The sequence below is a fragment of the Periplaneta americana genome, chromosome 6 (assembly GCF_040183065.1).
Source record: "Periplaneta americana isolate PAMFEO1 chromosome 6, P.americana_PAMFEO1_priV1, whole genome shotgun sequence".
Taxonomy (NCBI): Eukaryota; Metazoa; Arthropoda; class Insecta; order Blattodea; family Blattidae; genus Periplaneta; species Periplaneta americana.
Window position 1 is genome coordinate 92,248,372 of NC_091122.1, and position 22,271 is coordinate 92,270,642.

General features: G+C 35.9%; 1 protein-coding gene across 2 annotated transcripts in view; it reads left to right on the forward strand.

Annotated features, from left to right (window-relative positions):
• The window catches only part of LOC138701499 (CUE domain-containing protein 2), a 58,752-nt gene that overhangs the window by 34,805 nt on the left and 1,676 nt on the right, over window positions 1-22,271 (forward strand). For both annotated transcript variants that reach the window (XM_069828449.1, XM_069828450.1), the window contains exons 5-7: window positions 944-1,123; window positions 10,857-10,982; window positions 19,465-19,693. In XM_069828449.1, the coding sequence (XP_069684550.1) occupies window positions 944-1,123; window positions 10,857-10,982; window positions 19,465-19,611 (453 nt within the window). In that variant the 3' untranslated portion in view covers window positions 19,612-19,693. The remainder of the gene's footprint in view (window positions 1-943; window positions 1,124-10,856; window positions 10,983-19,464; window positions 19,694-22,271) is intronic.

The window sequence follows — 22,271 nt, forward strand, 5'->3', positions numbered from 1 at the left end:
GTCTGAACAGAGTACTTGTTTCTCACACAATAAATAACTAAGAGCATTTTTTCGACCACATAGTAAGCCTCTCTGTCTATGACCAAACTGGAGCAAGAAGTGTTGAAATGTTAGGAAGAACAGACCCTTTTAAAATAGCTTGCCGCCAATAAAACAGTAAAAGCTATCTCTCACAACTTCTCCAAGTGTCAAAAAACATGAATTCATATTCACCTATGCCTAATTAAACAAGTCGAAATTTGATTTTTATTCACAGAGAGTGGGAAAATTGCACACTGTGAGACGCTAGATAACCATCACAGTTGATAGAGCATCGTAAAATAAACAAATTAAAAATACTGTTACCACTACTGCTGCTGCTGCTGCTGTTGTTGTCACCTATATCATCATCAGTGTCTCTTCCTCCTTTCTCTTCTTGTCTTCTTTCTTCCCCTTACTCTTATTTCATTGTTCAAATTTTTCTTCTTTCTCTCCAAAGAATATAATGCATTGGCGCAATTCTGCGAGAGAATGGACTGACAGGGCCTGGAAGAGCCTGCCTGTACATAGTTCATTTTAACACTAAAGGTCGGACTGAAACACACTAGCAGTTCTTCCCTGCCCCCTCACAGTCTTCTTGCGTTACTTGGGGCTGGCCCTTCTGCTCGAGATATTGGGTGAGCAGTGTGAATTGGCAGCTCCACACAAAGGCATATAGTACTGTTGTGTTACTTGCCTTGCTTGGAAATTTCACGTTGAGATTCGAGTTCAATTCTGTTTGTAGTATCATCATGCTAACCACACGATACCTCCATTCTGGTTGGATGATGGTTCACCTCCGTTTCGGCACATGGACGTGAGGCCAGCAGCCAGCTGGTCGTTTTGGGTCCTTAAAGGGCTGTAGCACCACGGATTTTATTTATTATTCCTCTTTTTTATTTCCATATTTTATTGTGTTTGACAGGATTCCACATATGTGGCCACACAAGTTCACCTCCTTCAGGAGATGTTCCCTGGAGCATGTAGCATTGAGGTGCGACACTGCTTGGCCATTGCAGAGGGCGATGTGGCACGGGCAGCCCAGCTGGTGCTCCACAGGCAAGAAGCAGGCCAAAGTCTTACATCCAATGCATCAGTCTTGCAGGTGCGTGTGAAATTAACTTCAGCAAACAAATATGATTATTCCTACATTTAGGTTCGATTAGATTATAAAGGAATGCGGGGAGAATTCAGTCACTGACCACGTGTACTGTGTGTGACATTTAAGATCTGAAGTGCGTCCCTTAATTTAATCTTGAAAGTGCAAGAGGATGTAGTCACTGGAAAACAATATATTTTTAATGAAACTGACATCAAATTGTAAGGTTTGAAGAGTGCCTGTGTCTCTAATTATTTCATATAGAAATAGGAAGAAGATCTACAACCTGACTAATAATTTCAAGGGAAAAATTGTTCCAAGGCCGGGTATCAATCCCGGGACCCCTCGCTTGGTGCATGAATGCTTTACCGAATGAGCTACCCAGGAACTACACCCAATACGTCCCAATTTTTCCCTTTATATCCACAACTCAAGTGGGCTGACAAGATGCCAGAAACCCAACTATGAGTGTAGACAAACTCAAGTCACACTCAAAGTTGGGTTTCTGGCACCTTGTCAACCCACTTGAGTTGTGTGGATATAAAGGGAAAAATTGGGACGGTGTCAGGTGTAGTTCCTGGGTAGCTCAGGTGGTAGAGCATTTGTGCGCTAAGCAAAGGATTCCGGGATTGATACTCGGCCCCAGAACAATTTTTCCCTTGAAATTATTCAAATCTGCTTCACAGGGAGCTTTACCTGAAAGCCAGATTTGTATAACATGACTTTACTTACCTTTTAAGGGAAGTTGTACTGAATCTTTTTATTATCTTTAAAATTCCATTCCCTCTACCAGGTCCAAACTCATGAATCAACTGCTGAGCTCAAAGTGTTAACATTTGTGTTTATTAGAATAGGTACATCATATCATCCAGAACAAATTGTGTAATAAATTACTTTATCTTTTATTAGATTTTAGGTTTGACATTATGTCATCTACTGGTTCTTATGGTGTAATGTTTTGCATTTTATATAAATCTACAGTGCACTGAATATATTTTTAAAGTTCATTCATTTTTCCATTTCTTAAATATTTTTTACTATCTTAAGGCACAAATAGGGCTGAAATCATGGTTTAATTTTTTTTATAGTCAAGTTTACCTCATGCACATTCGTGATCTAAAATTGTACCACATTTAATTTATGTGTGTTAAAGTTCTCCAATATATAGGGATTGTTTTTGTATGTCCGTCATATTATTTCCAATTTTTGGAAAAATTGTGCCAAATATTTGTTCATATTTTTCGTTTTAAAGATTCCTGTTGTTGTAGAACTTGAGTATCTTATGTTTGTATAGTCATACTTCATTGTAGGCATAATCACGATCTGAACTTCATTCTTCAGATGTGGCCATCCTCCAAAGATAACTAAAAGTATATTAAAAGTGCTAGTTGTTCACAGTATTATTTTTCATTTCTTGAAAAAGTACTGAGATTTTATCTCAAACTGTTAAAAAATTAAAAATTGATAGAACGTGTGGTCAGAACATTGAAGTGCCATCCAGTGATGTAATCTTTCTATTAGAATTCATTGAAATAGCTCCAAGATGCTAGATGTGATGATCGTTGATTAATTTCCATTGCCCAGCAATTGACAATTTAGTCATTGGCTCTTTAATTGGTCTCAACTTCATTGATGGATACCCACTTTCAATTTGTTCACCTTGTGAATGTACAGCACCAGAAAAAAGTAATGAGTTGCTTGAATATTCTAAGTTTCAGATACAAGACACTGTGCACGCTCGGTGACCTAGAGCACAGATACATATGCTATCACTAACAGAGTTACTGAAATTCGTTCTGAAACACACTTGAAAAGATGCGAAGAAAATGGATTTTCTGTAAATAATGGATATATATATATATATATATATATATATATATATATATATATATATACAGAGTGTCCCATTTATCTTGTCCATCTCAAATAACTTTTACATTTGCACTTGAATTGAAAATATTTGTTTTGGAAATTATTTTATAGCAAGGGGCTAACATAGTATGGAGATCTGGTTTATGTAACTGCATTCTTGCACAAGATACAAGTGACGTCATCACTTTTTCAAATAGCACGACATAATTTAACTGTGTCCAATGAATTACACTCTTTAAGACTACATGGAGTCATTGGATTTTCTTGTACAGTTCCCAAAAAGAGGAATGAGATGACTCTTGGTTGTCGTAAGTTGAAGTTCTACAGCATGGTTCACGCGATTTCGACATAACCAGGAAGAGAACTGGTCGTGCATGCATAGGCCTATTTTCCTCCTACTCTAAAGCAAACACTAGTGCAAAATGTTACCAGTTATCTGTCTGTTTCTGGTGTAAGTCTCTTTTTACGTCCTAGATCGGTTTATGTTTTATGAAAGTTGAAATATACCGTGTAACACGAATGTCATTTGCCAAAGTTGAAAAACAATACTAATTTTGAAATGACCACAATAAAGATCACGACATGAACCATGGTAAGGAAAACAATAAGGATCACAGTATGGACCACAACAAGAAGCACGATAAGGACTACAACAGAGACCATGGTAAGAATCACGACAAGCTTCAAAATAAGAATCACAATAAGGACCTCAATATGGACCACGATAAGGATCACGTTAAGGACTACGATAATGTTCACGACAAGGACGATGATAAGGATCACAAGGACCAGGACAAGGATCATAGCATGAACCGCGACAAGCACTATGACAAGGATCATGATAAGGACTCCGACATGAGCCGTGATAAGGATCACAGATATGGACCACGATTAACACCACAAGAAGGACCACAATAAGGATCACGACATGGACCATGAGAAGCACCACAACAACGATCACGATAATGACCACGATATGGATCACGCCAAGGATCACAAAAGAACTATGATAAGAACCATTAAAGAACCACGAAAGGATCGCGATAAGGACTACGTCAAAGATAATGACCACGACAAGGACAAAGCAAAGACAAGGATCACGATAAGAATGACAATATGGGCCACGAAAAACACTTTGATATGGATCACTGTAAGGACCACGACAATGATCACAAGAACTATGATAGAGATCACAAGGACCACGATTGCGATAAAAACTGTGAGAATGACAAGGACCACAACAAGGACAACGATAAGGACAAAGACAAGGACGACGATGAGGATCATGAAGTGAGCCACGACGAACACCACGAGAATGATCATGAAAGGGACCACAACATTCGGTTATGATAAGGATTGCGATAAGAACTATGAGATTGACAAGGACCACTACAGGACTACGACAATAACAAAGACAAGGATCACAATAAAGATCCCAACATGGACCACGGCAAACACCACGAGAATGATCACGATAGGGACCATGACATGGCCCACGATAACGATCACGATAAGAACTATGATAGGGACCAAGATTACAATAAGGACTATTACAATACCAACAAGGACCACGATAAAGACAACAAATATCACGATTAGGGACATGTCAGAGACAGCAAGGACCACGACAAAAACAATAAGAATCACGATAAGGACCATGACAAGAAGAAACAAGGACCAATATAAGAAACGCGACATAGACAAAGGCAAGGGCCACGGTAGTAATTACGAAATGGACCATGATAAGGACAAAGTTCACACTAAGAGTCACGACATGAACCACGATAAGGACCCAGACCACGATAAGGGCCAAGATCATGATAACTATAACAAAGGCAACAAATACCACGATAAGGATCCTGATAAAGACAAGAATGATAATGATCATGATAAGGACCACAACAAAGACAACAAGGACCACAATAAGAAACATGACAAAGACAACCGTGACCACAATAAGAACCGTGGCAAGACAACAAGGATCATTATAAGATCTATGGTAACAATCACGATAAGGACTACGACATGGATCATGATAAGTATCACAAGTACCAAGACACGGATCATGACAAGGACCACGACAAGGACCGTGGTACTTAGACCTATCATGGTTCTTGTCGTTGACCTTGTCATAGTCCTTATTGTGGTCTTTGAAATCTTTGTCAGGTCCCTTATGCTGATCCTTGTTGTCTTTGTTGTGGTCTGTACTGTGATCCTTGTCTTTGTCATGGTCTTATCGCGACGATTGTTGTCTTTATTGTGCTCCTTATCATGGTCCTTAGTTTCTTTGTCAGGATCGTTATCGTGGTCTAGTTCATTATCGTGATTCTTATTGTGGTTCATTTCATGGTCCTTAACATGATCTTTATTCTGGTGCTTGTCGCAGCTCATGTTGTGATCCTTGTCGTCGTCCTTGTCTTTGTTCTTGTCGCTGCCCTTGTTTTTATCATGCTCCTACGATTGTTATTTTAAATAATAATGTTTTTCGCCTTTGGCAAGTGACTATTGTTTCACATGGTAGATAATGTTGTCCTCAAACCGGCGTCTTAAGTTGCTGTACGGCAATCTGACCGATCACAGATTCACTCTGGATATTTTCTACCATGCGCCATGTAACTAATTTTGAGGTGAGCTATACTATATTAGAGGAGGCAAGACCTGTCCTTTGACCATATCATGTGCCGTGACTTTATCTCCAGTGGATAAAGAGGGGGAAGATAGATGAACTTTCATGTCAGTAAATTTGTATAATATTAACCATCATGAAACAAACTCTCTTTCTGATATCTCATTCTTTCCCCTGACACACAGCTCATATGCCATATCTCGCCTCCTCATCTATATAGTACAAAAATTTGTACAATTGTAATCTTAAAAAATTGCGACTTATTCCACGTCTTAAAACTTCAATGCTAATGTAAGATCTATAGAATAAAGTAAATGAAATGAAAAAGCTTGATTTAAAGCCTTCTCTCACTTGCATGTTTCCCCTCTTGGAACATGTTCCTAAATGCCCGGGCTATAATGTTCTTTGTCAGGATTTTAATGGTAACCTGTCTGCAATGAGACTAAAAAAACTGGATGAATGTCTGTCTCTCCATCTTGTCTCGGTGGCTGATACAGTTAATATTGAAATTTAACTATTTAAAATCAATTTCTTAATGTTTTTAATATATATGCATTTACACTATATATACAGGATGATTCACGAGGAGAGGTAAAAAATTTAGGATGTGAATTCTGAAGTCATTCTGAGTCAAAAAGTTCATATGAATATGAGTTTGTTTCCGAACGGTTATGGAGATATGACTCTTTGATTTCACAAAAGTTTCTGAGATTCCATTGTACTAACTCGCATTTAGAGACAGATAACGGACAAATTTAAAGTTTATGTTCACATAATCTAATGTTCTAGTTATTGGGGTTGATGTTTCGGGGTCTAAGGTATCTCCTTCTGCTTCAATGCACTGTTGCACTCGAGCGTGAATCGCGCTCGTCGCTCAGGAGAATTGCTTCTTTATGCGGTGTGCAGCATCCAAAATATGGTCGATTAGTGCATTGCTCGTTTCCACCTTCCCTTGGTATAGCAAGTCTGTCATCCAACCCCAAAGACAGTAAATACGCTTTGATCTGGTACCCTTCTGTTTGGAAAGCATCATTCATATTCAGCGACAGCACGCAAGGAACTTTCATCGCACAAATCATAAACATACACAATATCGGCATATTCTGCAGTCGAAAATTTATAAGGCATCTTGAAAAACACAACTTAACACTTCCGATAACTGTACCTGTATAACTACTGTATTGTAGGTAAGCTGACTGAACTGTTGTGAAATGATGTGATACTGTGTTTGTATTATGTGCGGGTTCTGTGTCATTACATCAGACAAGGGTAGGCGATTGGACATTTGTAATGCCCCACCGCCCGGTTTGTGTGGTGAATGAATTTCTCTCCACATCGCTCACAATGTTGATTCCAATGTTACATCATTCATTGCGATCAGTGTCCTTGTCTCACGTCAGCAGTATATGGTAACGTCTGAGTCACATTGGGGTGAGACATTTTACAAAAAAAAAATGCATCTAGCTCTGCCATCGTTCGAAAATGGACCTTTTTCACTCAAAATGGCCAAAGATAACATATCCTAAATTTTTTACCTTTCCTCGTGAATCACTCTGTATATGTCCTGTATATATATAGCAAAAGTAACTACCAAATATTTTCACTTGGTAAAAAAGAAAGAGAATTCAATATCCAATACAATGGCCAACACCTTCCTAGGACTTACGAATCCAAATATCTTGGAGTTATTTTCGATAGTTAGTTAACATGGAGCAACCATTTGAAATATATTTCTGAAAAAGCTCGTAAAAGATTCTCCCTTCTAAAAAGACTAGCAGGAAAGAAATGGGGATGCTCTAGGAATACTTTGAACACTACATACAAAATGTTTATACAGCCAGTCCTGACATACTGCGGAGAAATTTTAATTACTTCACCTTTCATAAACGACATAGAATATGTTCAAAACCAAGCTCTCAGACTCATTACTGGTGGAATCAAAACAACTCCAATAGATTCTATGAGATTCCTCACTAATATTAACAGCATCAAAATGACAATAGAAGAAAAAGCACTGATTCAATATGAAAAACTTATTAGATTACCAGGAAACAATTGGCATTCATACAGTCCTCTCTGTAGATTGAAAACTCAAAAAAGTTTCATATCCATTGTTCAAGAATTAAAACAGAAAATCAATATCCCGAATTTAAAAGAAAACCTACAAATTAAACCAAACCCTTTAACTCTATTAAATATGGAATATAATCTAAATTTAACAGAAGAAATACTGAAATCAGAAGTAAACACTGAAATACTAAAACAATTGTCTTTAGAGACAATTAATATTAGATACCCTCCACAAAACTGGCTTCATTTATACATTGACGGATCCTTGATCTCCAGACAACAAGGTGCCGGTGCAGGTGTTACGTGCTGTCTCTTCTCACTTTATAGATCTCTTGGGTATGGAACAACAAGTTTTGATGGAGAAATCATTGCAATAAGTGAAAGTCTCAGGAATCTTCTATACCACATCAGTAAATTTAAAAATGCAGTTATATTGTCAGACTCCAAAGCGGCTATTCTATCAATCGTCTCTAAGCACACACCTTCATCTCAAACAGCAGAAATAACTAAAATGCTCTCTCAATTAATATCACTCAATAAAAGAATTGTATTCCAATGGATACCATCCCATTGTGGAATCCTGGGAAACGAGAATGCGGATGCTTTAGCAAAGAAGGGCAGCACTGCTACTTACAGACCTGTTACTAAATCTACGTGTTACTCTGTGAAAAGATTTATTGAATCTACATACTTAGACTTCAACAAACAAAATTTGATAACACAATCCCATGGGAAAAAATGGAACTCTCTGCATCAAAATCCACAGTTAATTCCCGATTTACCACGAAAATCGTCTGTAGCTGCATTTAGATTGGCAACAGGCCATGATTGTTTGGCCAAACACCTGCATAGAATTGGAATATATCAGTCCCCTAACTGTCCATTGTGCAACTCAAACCAAGAAATGGATTCGGAACACCTCAAAATCTGTGCTTCAGTGGCTGGTCATGATAATATCTTTGAAAAATATTGGAGTGCAAGAGGTCAAATGACTTTATTGTCAAACGCCTGGCATTAGAAAACAACAACAACATATATATATATATATATATACACGATAAACATGCATTCATTAGATTAATGTTTATAATATTATAATCTGTAATTTTGTATTGTCTGTGATCATTAACACTTAATCTTAGGACTCTGTAAAACTCTATTTTAATGTTATTCAAACAAAAAAAAAAAATCATTGGTATAGACTAAGAATCGAACTCGCTCTCTTTTGCACAATATGCAAAGACTTAGCATCTGAGCTATTGAGACAACACAAAAGCTTTCATTTCTGCGCGGAGTGTTCAACTAGTCATGAAGGTTCAAATGTCTATTAACTACATGATTTATGTACATATTTACCTATTATTTACGTCATATTAACGTATTTTTTGCAGTTTTTGAAGTGAATTTCGGAACGATGCAGCAAACCAAATAGCCTGAATTTAAGTAACTCAAATATTCGTTATCTTGTGTATCAATGCTCTAATCTCTGATCATGCACAGTATCTTGCATCTGAGACTTAAGAATAATTCCATCATCTCATTCCTTTTTTGGGAAACTGTACATCTGATAGAAGCTGCTCTTAATTATTTTTCCGCCTTGCTCTCAACAAGGTTTAAATTTGTACTGCTTAGATTTAGAAGCATATTAAGTACTAAACAGTGTACTAAGGATGGCTACAATGTGGTAATCTCATAATACTATTTTTAGGCAGCCATTCCTAAATGTAGATATTTTAACGGTAGGAAACTGTTAAAAATTTACTGTTATAAAGTAGCATGCAAAAAGTACCTTTAACACTGACTTTCAACTGTTTGCACTGAATGTCAATTGTTTCTCACCAAATGTCACAACGTCAGCAATTGCAACTGAGTTCAAACATTGTCAGCCTTCTTTTAAAAATGACTGTTTTTTTTTTTTTTAAGGAATGTAAACAAATTAATTAAATTGCTTCAATAACTATTTTATTAATAACTAGATGAAACGAGTTAAATACAGGATGTAAAAAAAAATGTGTTTTTAAGGCTCAGTAGTAGGTGGAATGGTATCATGTGATCATATTTTGTTAATAAACCCATGTCCAGAAATGCTTTGCTTACGTGCTAGCATATCTGAAATGTGAAGGAGGACATAGGCAGTACGGATCATAAAAGCTAGGAATGAAGTAAAAAAGACAATTGAAATTGCACCCATCTCCAGATGACTGTAGGTAAGCAAACCATTAGACTCTGCGATGTGGTTCCAGCATGATGGCACTTCAGCACACTTTGGTCATGAGGTACGTGGCCACTTGAATGACACCCTTGGCAACAGATGGATTGGACATGGAGGCCCAATAGCCTGGCCTTCTCGCTCACCTGACCTGACACTATTGGATTTCTTTTTCTGGGGGTTACGAAACTTCTTAGGAGGCACAACAAGATCTTGTGGCACGAATTCAAGTAGCAGCTGGATTCATCCGAGATATGCCGGGAATCTTTCCAAGAGTTCGACATAACATAACCAGGCGACACACAAAATGTATTGAAGTTGGTGGCAGCCATTTGGAGTATCTTCTGTAGTTGATTAAAATGCTGTTTACTTACATTATTTCAATTGTCTTTTTAATTTCTTTCCTAGCTTTTGTGATTCGAACTGCCTATGTCCTCCACATTTCAGAGACACTAGCACGTAAACAAAGCGTTTCTGGACATGGGTTTATTAACAAAATATAATCACATGGTATCCATCTACATACTACAGAGCCTTGTAACATATATTTTTTACACTCTGTATAACTATAAGAATTGGAGGGTATCAGGTTTTGAACTGGGGACCTCTCAATCTGCTGTCAAATGTCCTACCACTGAGTTACATCACCACCTGCTTTTAATGTGGTAAAGCATCACTAGTACAATGAGGGGGAATACAGCATTGGAGATTTCGGAGGTATTGTTTATGCCAGCTCGGTCAAACGGGTGTCTAAAAAAATAGTGTTCACACACATGTTAAAAAATGATTTTATTTCGCAAACATCCTAGCTCACAAAATAAAATGACATTTTTAGCACTGGTAATATAAATAAGTGTTTTACATTATGAAAAAGTAAATAATTTAGGAACATAAAAGAAGTTGTAGGTATGTAAGAACAAGTGAATGAAGTGAATTATAATAAGTTTGTACTTGTGTTGCAGCCAATGTCGCAGCGACAGAAGGCAGTGGTGGATGACCAAGAGTTGAAGTCTCGAATCATTGCTCGGTACAGTTATGTAGATAAGGACGACGATGTTAGGGAACACCGTCCTGTGGGCCCGAAGTCGGTAAGTAGCTATTAACATTAGACAAAGCTAATGTAAAATTGATTTTCTCGAAGGATGTAGGGCTTAGAAAAGTATTTGGGATGAAGTTACAGGAGAATGAAGATAGTTACACAACACAGAATTGCACACATTGTATTCTTCAGATGACATAATTGGGAACATTAATTCCAGACATTTGAGTTGGGTAGGGCTTGTAGCATGTGTGGGTGGAGCTAGAAATGCATATACAAGGTGAACCGTAATGTCTTTAATTTTAGGAGGTTATTCTTTGAGATATTTCAAACAAAAAAGTTTAATATAATTTTGCTCGCTTTTGCTTCTTTTTCGAGATAATAATTGTTTTATATGAAACATTTCATAGCACGTTTTGGAAATGTCATTCATTTAATCGTTAAGGCGCAGGTTCGATCCCCGCTTGGGCTGATTACCTGGTTGGTTTTTTTTCCGTGGTTTTTCCCAACCGTAATGTGAATGCAAGGTAATCTGTGGCGAATCCTCGGCCTCATCTCGCCAAATATAATCTCGTTATCACTAATCTCATCGACGCTAAATAACCTAGTAGTTGATACAGCGTCGTTAAATAACCAACAAAAATTTAAAATAAGTTCATTTAATCCCCAATATCCTCGGTCAGTTTAGTAGATAATACGATGTTATGATAATAAATTATTGAAAGAATTTTAGTTTTGTCCTTCAAATGTGCAGAAATTTGATCCGAACAAATGTAACTTTTCACTCTGATAAAGAATTTTAAAATGTTGCATATGTTCGGTTTCAAATTTCTGGCATATTTAAAGGCCAAAACTGAAATTCTTTTAATAATTTATTATCATAACACACTACTCTTTAAATTGACTGAGCATATTGGGAATTAAATCAATAGCTTTCCTTCCCAAAACACACTGTGAAATAAACCAATTTTTGTCTCGAAAAGGAAGCAAAAACGATCAAATTTGTATTAAGCTTTTTTGTTTGGAATATCTCAAAGAATAACCCCCTGAAATTAACGACATTACTTATGGTTCATCCTGTAGAGTGTTAGTTGGGAGACAGGAAGGAAAAAGATCTTTGGGGAGGCCAAGACATAGATGGGAGGATAATTTTAAAATGGATTTGAGGAAGTTGGGATGTGATGGTAGAGACTGGATTAATCTTGCTTAGGATAGGGACTGAAGGTGGGCTTATGTGAGGGCAGTAATGAACCTCTGGGTTGTCTAAAAGCCATTTGTAAGTATATAGGGCTTCCATTTCCAACCCTTGAATTCCTGCTATAATTGAATATGAATTGTTAGAAATGCTGGCAAGTGAACAGTCAGCATCTGATAAAAAATAATAATTAAATAACATAATAGCATAAAACCCATACTTTTCATTATATGTTTATTTTAACAAGAATGGTGTTAGTAATGTTGTATTGTGTCTTAAATGTAGTGTCTCTGGGAGATTACTTTGCCTTTACCTTAAGTACTGAAAATACCTCCCTCCACCTCAAGGCACAGTTGAACACGTTGTTCCATGTCCCTGGTGTTCACTGGAGCATTCTGTTGTTAGTATATCGATTTCCTTCAAATTGTTAAAAATTCAAGGATGTATAGCAAAGATTTTTTCCTGTGGGTTCCTGGAGATGATGCAGTTATCAAAGCATCTCTGGATCAGCTTTATGAACTCATGTGATGTATGGCAAGAGGCACCATCCTGCTGAAATTACTCTTGATGCAGCTCAAATATCATTCAGTTGCTCAACAAATTCCATGAAAATGTGTCGGTACTATGTTGTGTGTTCCCTGTTCTGTCAAAAAATTGGACCCATTATTCTCTCTGCTGATATTGCGGACCAAACTCCGACTTTTAGAGGATGCATAGATGCTTCATGAATAGCATGCAGATATTGTGCAACCCAAATGCGTGTGTTCTGTGAGTTGATGTAACTACACAAGTGAAACCATGCCTCATTTGTGAACCATGTAATGGACAGTTTGCCAGGATTTTGAACAGTGATCGCCTGGAACCAACCACAATATTATATGAGTTTTTAATCTTTCAGAAGTGATTTCTGTTTATAGTTGTACACATTCTTTTACTAGCAATAAACTCAATTCTAATCAACTTCACTCTTTTAGCCTTATCTGGCTCCAGCAGTTCATTAATAGCTGTCATCTATATGTCTTTAGATTAATCTTCTTTGCATCTCTTCTCAAGTACAAATACCCTCCTCTCCTGTGACATCTTAAAAACTTATGGTGTGACTGCTGTATTTACTTCCGAATGTCCACAGTAACCACAGGCAGTGTAGACGAACAATGCTTGCTGGTTTAACTCACAAGATGTCCAGTTGTTTCAAACTTGTGCACCAGCACCAGTTTTATGTTCCAGTCACGAACACCTCTCTTTGTGTTGCTATGACCGAGTTTGTTATCCAGTTGTTTTTTATGAAGAACAGCTGTTGTAGTGTGTACTGTATCTTCAATGACAAGGACATTGAGTAGATTGCTATGGTGCGTGAAACGACGATGAACGAGCAGACAGTTGCAAGTTGCAAAATTGCTGTGTCATTTTGTGACACACTCCTAAAGCTCCCGTATGACACAAGCTCCAAGACTTCTTGCGTAATTTGAAAGGAAAGTGAAACGTTGCAATATGTTTCTGTTCTTTGAATGAATAAAAGAAAGCATGAGTTTTATATGAATCATTCTGTATTATAGATGAAAACTGAACAATTTCACATGTTGTCCTCATTGGTCTCATAGGTACGGTCCTAGTCACTGGATCCAAGGTTTAAAGGTTCAGCCCTGGCCAAGGATAATGGATAAAATCCTCATGATATTTATGGCACGTTAAAGAATCCTGTCTCAGATAGAGGGCTCCAGGCAAAATATGTCAGCCATTTTTCGCCCGCATTGAATTTTAATGCTGAATAACTTCTACAATTGAAAGTGTTCTTAAATAAAATATTTCTACTACTTCTACGAGTACAAATCCGCACGGACTAAACCACTCACACAGACCCATTATGCTATTTTCAGAATGTAATTTTGACTTCAGTGAGAAATGGCTGGCATATTTTACCTGGAGACTTCTCATTCAGGAACAGTGTTCTTTTACATTCTGTAAATCTTTGACATGAGCCATTGAGTTCATTAATATTTCAAAGGAAGGCTTAGATTTCTGCATAAAGGAAAGTAATATTTGAGGTGAATACAATAAACAAAGAACTTTATCCTGAGAATTTTTACAACATTAATTAAACTGTATAACTTATAAATGAAGTCAAATATCTCACTTTTGGGGAGTATAAAAAGTGTCTCTTTGTGTACAATCCAGAAAACGAAAGTTTCTTCTTTTACTTCTGGTGCGTAGTAAATCAGTTCATTTAAGTACATCTTTTAAATGATAGAGAAAATAAGCCACAGTTCCAACCTGTCTTCAGACAGTTGACTAAATAATAACAATAATAATAACATCACTCATTTCTTTTCTCCTTCCAATGGTCCTCCTATTGGGTCATATAGCCCATCAGGAACGTGGCATCTCAGTAGAGGTGTAAGATCTTGTTTTTCTTCTAATTTTTTGGATCAAGCTGTCTGCATTTTAAGGGATGTTGCTCATTCATTGCGTCCTGACTATTGCATAATATGCATCCAGGAGCCTATTCCGCAAAGGTATAGTATTGTACATTAAAATTACTGATGAAAGATGTTATAAAGTATGGTGTTGTATCTTTCTGTTCCACGAAAGAATTAAAGTGTATTGTACATTACCAATGAATCGTTACTAGTGACGTCATATCAATAAACATACTACGTCACAACATGAAGCAGCTAGTTATCTTCATATTTCATTCATCAAATTAGGTTATGTTTGTTTCTTTAATTGTAATGTATTTTAAGATAGGTTATACAGCAAAGATTCGTAGATTCTATGAATTTCGTAACCCTTCAGTGTTATTTATTTTAGTTTACTTCTTCAATAATGGAAAATTTACTTATTTTTATAATCATGTTCTTCCGCGATCCTCGCATAATGCTCCTTGATAGTTTTCATATTAGCAAATAGATGCCGCTAATAACTGTCTTTACCTCCAAACTTAATTGTTACGAAATTACAAACACTGCAAAATTATTGAAATGGTGTCAAAGGAGATGAACTTGTTTCTTTTGAAGGAAATAGAAGGAAGAAAAGATATTTTATAGCACATATTTATCAAAATAAATCATAATATTATGAAATATATTTAAATCACATTAGTACATGTATATATTAATCTCCTTTCATTGGTAGAGAATATACAATTCACCAGTAAGTTACAAATACTAGTACTTTTGTGGAACACGGTCATGAAACTTCATTGGTAATTTGTAAGTATGCAGTGGCAAAGTACTACTATAGAAAAGTCTTTTGTGGAACAGAAACTTTAGTATTTTTACTATTTACTAGAGAATTTACTTGTAATGTACAACACTATACCTTTGTGAAATAGACCCCTGGTGAGTTGATGGTACTGATTTGGTGCAGATATTCTGCTAAGCAGTCGTGACCTGTTGCCAAACAGAATAATGCAACTGCTTCTGTACGTGGCTTCTTCTATTTAATTTGAATTCTTCATGGATTTTTTCAATTTTTTGTTTTCTGATGTGATTTTCTGATACTTCTGTTTTTCTCTCTGTTTCATGATATTTTTTAGCTCGTTTGCTGGATTTTGTAGTTTTGAAATTTATTTTAGCTCTTCTTTTTGCCAAATATCTGCTTGATCATTGCCATGAGAAGGTATCCATTGAAGAGTTATTATTTTACCCAATTTTGATAACTGATGTACTACTGTTCTTATTTCTTTGAGTGTTGTTGAATGGGGTGTTTTGTTGAATGTGATGGCTTCTATTGCAGCTTTGGAATCGATCAGTATAACAGCTTTTCTAAATTGCTTAGATCTGATAATCAATTGTGTAACAACAGAATTGTAAGTAATTCTCCTTCAAAGGCAGTTTTATTTCTTTCAACTGGTACGTAATTATTGAACAACTCACTCTAAACTCCAACTCCAGCCCCCTCATTTTCATCCATTAGGGATCCATCCTTATATATATGGAGCTATTCATCTGAGAGTACTACCTACTTTCTATAATTTCCATGGAAAGTTATTTTAATTTTTCTGGAAAAGCTTCTTTCTTATTGACATTATCACAAAAGTTGAGTTCGATATTATATTGAGTGCAATTTAAAGAATTTATTGGTTTTATTTTATTTATTTATTTTTTTTTCAGTTCTGTAGAAATGTTTAGTTCTTGAAGGTATTTTCTTGATTTTATTTACTGGTTCTTGTTGAGATTTTAGTGTTAGATATGTGTAGATTTTCAATAAATTTCTGTCTCTTAGACTACTACTTGAAGATATGTATTGGCAGCATGTTGTATAATTTCTTCTTTAATAGGGAGAAGTACTTGTATGGGAGTAGTTTTGATTCCTTCAGTAATGAATGATTCAGAGTGCCTTATTTTGTGCTATTTTCACTTTGTTGTGATGGTTGTTGTTGACCTTTACTGTAGCTTCACTACTGTATTATGATCACAGGTTTGTTTGATATATATCTTGTGGATCTTGTTCATAGCATCTTGACAGCTGCCCCATTTTGCTCCTGCCAACCTTTTCAGTAGCAAACTCATTTAGGAGTTCCCCAAGAAGCAGTGTTAAGCACAACACTGTTTAACATATATATTAACAATCTAAATGAACTGAAAAGTTTAGGGGTTAAAACTGCTCTCTTTGCTGTCAACCTAGTCATCTGGCACTCACAACCATCATACAAAATAAAAACACTCTGGAAGCAACTGCCCAGACAGCATTGGAAAAACTTCATTCATGGTGCAAACGTAATTTAATGATGGTAAATAATGAAAAACTACCTTCCAACCCTTCTCCTTGGTTAAGAAGATTAAATAGCAAAGAACAGAAAATGCAGAATGTTTAGGTGTAGTCTTTGACAAACGATTATCCTGAAGAAATCATATAGAACACATAAATGAGAAAGCAACAAAAAGATTTAAACTGTTGAAGAGACTGGCAGGAACAGAATGGGGTAGCTTCAGAACACTAAACACAACGTGCAATACATACATAAAACCTGTTGTGGTGATAACAGCCTCCAAAACCGACAAAGAGTGCCTCGAACAAACACAAAATTAAGCTATGAGGCTAATAACTGGGACAATCAAAGCCACTCCAATTGAAGCTCTACAAATCATTACATCGAACAAACCACTGTTGTTCGAACTTGAAAAACAAGCACTTATGTAAAGTTAATAAGACTTCAGAACTCTGAAAAATGGACACATACAGAAAATCTAAACACACTGTGAAAACTAAAATTGGATTCATACAATCAGTAATAAAATTGAAAGAAAATTTAGAAATACCAAAGCACAAAGAAAATATATTACATAGTTACAATCCATTTGACAACATTACAATTTAATCATAACCTACATTTAAACGAAATCATTAACAAGAAATCCAAATGGAATATATCTATCTCACAATCAGAAACTGAATGTATTGTCTTCACAAGAAGATATAGCTTAAAAAACTATAAATCTCACATTTATTTGAATAATCAAGAAATTCAGTACAATCCAACTCCTGAGATCCTAGGATTAATTTTTTATGAAAAACTTTTATAGAAAACACATTAACCAGTGTTGCTTTGCACGATTAAATCTCTTGAAGATAATAGCTAATAAGGAATGGGAATCAGATATCACGACAATGCATCTGCTTTATAATGCTTGTATACGATCAAAATTGACGTATGGGTGTGAAATATGGGGAGAAACATCAGCAACTCATCTACAAAAAATTTCTGTTCATCAAAACTCAGCCTTAAGATTATGCCTAAGAGTACCAAAAACCACATCAATTTTTGCCCTAGAAATTGAATGTAACATTCAACCAATCAGACACTATGTATTATAAAAGGATCTAAAAATACATTTAAAATTGCAAGCCTCATCCAGATCTCAGATGTTCTTCAAACTGTCAGATAATATCCTGTGTAATTTCTATAAAATAAACAAAGAAGAAATACCAATCTATATCACAGACACACTCATTGCTAAAACTCAAGTTGTGAACGAAATTCCTCCATGGAAATGGATGATTCTAGAACATAGCATACAAATTCCAGGAAATCATTTCAAAAATGATCCTCCATACATTCTTAAGTTAGATGCCATGGAACTACTCCAAGTGTCTTCATGGCATGTGAAGGGACTACCTTTACCTTCTAGTCGTTTCTCTTCACTTCGTCGTAATGTTGTTTCTGCCTCATATAATGCCACACTCCACACAAAGAACTTCACTAGTCTCTTCCTTAGTTCTTTTTCCAAAAGTCCGCAGAAGAAGCTCCTTTTTCTGTTAAAAGCTTATAGTACATCCCAAGTATTTGAAGCTGTCCACTTGTTGTACTGCTTCATTTCGAATTCACAAGTTTACTTTGTTTAGTTTTCTTCCGTTAACCATAGTCATCTTATTTCCATCTATATTCATCCCATCCTGCTGACAGCTGTTATTTAGCTCCAGTAGCATGACCTTTAGTATTGTCTCCTATCCTACTAACAATGCCATATCCTCAGAAAATCTTATGTACTTTATTCATCTTCCTCCTGCTATCAACCCTCCCATGTTCTGAAAACATTTCTTCACTAAATCTTCCATGTAGATGTTGAACAGGATAGGTGATAAAGGGCATCCTTGTCGTACTCCTCCTCCTATTCCACTTCTGTCTGACATTTCTTCTCATATTGTAGGTATGTAATTTATTATTGATGAAGTTGTAATTGAAACTTCCTAGGAATTTTTAATGATTTGAAGTCATTATTTTTTGTTTGTTATGGTAAAATATTTGGCTTCATTTTGTTTTAGGATTTATTTTGAAATTCAGTTAGCATACATTCTTATAATGTGATTTTTCCAATTGGTATGACAGTATTATATACATTTTGTAATTAGTTCACGTTCAATTACCTGAAATGTTTTAATTTATTTTATGATTTTAAAATGTAAGGTCTTTGGTTTTCGTCATATATTTCATTTCTGCGGTTCATAATCTTCTTTCACTTTTCTTAATTGTCCACATCTCAGTTTTTTATGAACATATATATACTATTATATAAAAATTATTATTTATCTTTCTTGTAGAGGTTTTCTTTCTGCTCCCTCACTACTTGCTTAAGCCTTTTTTAGCTTCACTGTTAAGTAATTCATATACTGTAAATTCCTACAGTTGTTAATTGTTTGGTCTTGTGTAACCGCAGTGTAATATTTTCCTAACATAATAAACATGAAATGCTTTATAGTAGTAAATATCACAGACACCATAGTCTGTGTAGACTTCAATTGCTCTCGCGATGTGTTTCATGTTATGTGCTTAAAACTCTGCCATGAATAGTTACAAGATCAGACAGACTTCATTGTTTCTGTTGATGTGTTACAGGAGCCAAAGAAGCTAGTTAGGTATCGTGATAACAAGATTGTCAGTCTCAAGGGCGAGAGGTTCACAGAGGTAAAGAAGGAGGAAGAGGACGACATGAAGAAGACATATGTCAGTATCAAACCAGCAAGGCAATATCGCTTCCATTGATATCCATCATAGTTGTATGTGTGATGCCGCCCACCGGTGGATCTAATGATATTATAGGTGGAATGCAACCCAATGTGTGATGGTAAGTTGCCTGATTCTTGGTTTGATATTAGTAGAGAGGGAGTATGCTCTGAACACTTCTGATTTTAAACTGCTGTCATTACTTCTTGGCATTTGATAATATTATGAAATGTACTGTCTGTTGCTATTAATAGGTTCAATTGCTCTTCAAAATATTTGCATACTTTGTAATTTATTTCACAGTCTTAAGTCTTTCTTTTTCCATTTCGTTTTCTATTAGTACTATAGAAAATAATGTTACAACATGCCAGATGACCAGTGAATGAGACACACTGATGCTCATTGGCTGAAATTGGAAAACGTTGCATGATTATTGTTTCTTCTTATTTGAGTACAGTACTTGAATACAAATCTTTAGTTCAACCTCTTTTTGTTTTCATAATTACTGTTGAACTTTGGTACACAATTGGACAGGTTAATACGGACATTCTACGCAGAATAAATGTGGAAAGTGCCTGTTATTATTTGGTTGAGAAGTTTTTGTCATCTAGTCTGCTGTCAAAAAATCTGAAAGTTAGAATTTATAAAAGAGTTATATTACCGGTTCTTCTATATGGTTGTAAAACTTGGACTCTCACTTTGAGAGAGGAACAGAGTTTAAGGGTGTTTGAGAATAGGGTTCTTAGGAAAATATTTGGGGCTAAGAGGGTTGAAGTTACAGGAGAATGGAGAAAGTTACACAATGCAGAACTGCGCGCATTGTATTCTTCACCTGACATATTTAGGAACATTAAATCCAGACATTTAAGATGGGCAGGGCATGTAGCACGTATGGGCGAATCCAGAAATATATATAGAGTGTTAGTTGAGAGACTGGAAGGGAAAATGCCTTTGGGGAGGCCGAGACGTAGATGGGAGGATAATATTAAAATGGATTTGAGGGAGGTGTGATACGATGATAGAGAGTGGATTAATCTTGCATAGGATAGGGACTGATGGCGGGCTTATGTGAGGGTGGCAATGAACCTACGGGTTCCTTAAAAGCCATTTGTAAGTAAATAAGTAATATGGACATTCTACATTAAAGAGTTGGGTTAAAATCTGCCAAGTCCATGTGGAATTTGTCGTGGACAGAGATTATGTTGGAGCAGGTTTCATTTGGAAGTATTCCCATTCCCCTGCTATTATTACACCATTGCTTCATAATTATTTATCATCATCATCATCGTGACAGATTATAGGCCTACAAGAACTATTACAATTTACAAAATGTACCCAGCTCTTCATGTGGCATTGACTCTGTTTTCATCTCCCTGTTAGTTTGTAATTCAAGATTGTCCTAGAGATTCTTGCTTTAGACATTTGGTTGACATGTTGGCACCAGTTATTTTATCTTATTATTAGAATAGAAAGCTATGTACATCTTCTGCACTATATCATCTTTCCCACAACACCCACTGCATGAGAAAATTCTGCGGATCAAGTAACCACAGGTATCCTTCAAGTATACACAGACTAATGCACTACCAAATGTGACACAGTTAGATGATCGTTTTATTTATCTTAGTATTTTCTCTATTAAGTGCAGTTTAGATCATCACTCTATTCGAATATGATAAACATACCATGTACACAGATTGTCAGTCTTTAGTGGCATGTGTTGACTCTTATGTTATTTCTCTTCCTAATTTCTTTTACAGATTTGTTGGTTCCTACTTTTCTTTTTCTTTTGTCCTTATTTGTACGTTTTTATTTCTTCTAGAAATAGTGTACAAGTGATTTAATTTCTGATTAATATATTGATACTGTTTTCTGCAGGTAAATTTTTATTAATTTTTTTCTTGTTTGTAAATGTTCCATTTTGTTGTACATAATTTTTACATGAAAAGGAATTCACTGTAAAATTATTTTATCTTAACTTTCATAAAGTTATGATTTTCAGGTGCTCCAAAATTGATTAATTATTTTGTATGATCACGAGAATTTTACCTTTTACATAAAAATATTTATAAGATACCATAGTAGTTCAGTGCTATGGAGTAACGGTTAGCATGTCCGGCGATGAAATGAGCTGTCCCAGGTTCAAATCCTGGTTGAGGTTTTTTCCGAGGTTTTCCTCCTCAACCAACTTAAGCAGAATAGCTAGATAATTTTCGGCATTGGACCCCTTATTCATTTTACCTTCATTAATTTCAACTTCATCTATTATCTTTCAATAGCTTCAGGTCGACCAGAGTTACAGGAGATGTAGTACTGTGATTTGCATAGAGATGGCATTTGTCTGAGGAAGCTGCAGGAGTCCAGGGGACTTCATAGCAGACTGTTAGACGTGGGTGCTGTGTGGCTGAATTGACAGATGGCACCATAGTGAATCATGATATCTACAATAATGCAATCTTCAGGTCAATACAGGATGCAACAGGATATAGTAACGTGATTTGCAAACAGATGCATCGATCTGAGGAACTGCAGAATTCCAAGAGGGACAGAGGGGTATTTTTGGTGACTATGTGAATTCCATCAGACCTGGGTGTTGTAGCTCTGAATCAATAGGTGGTACCAAACAGTGAACCATGATACTTACAAAAATGCAGTCTGAGGACTTCAACAATCATCCCCATAATAAGGAGGTTGGTACA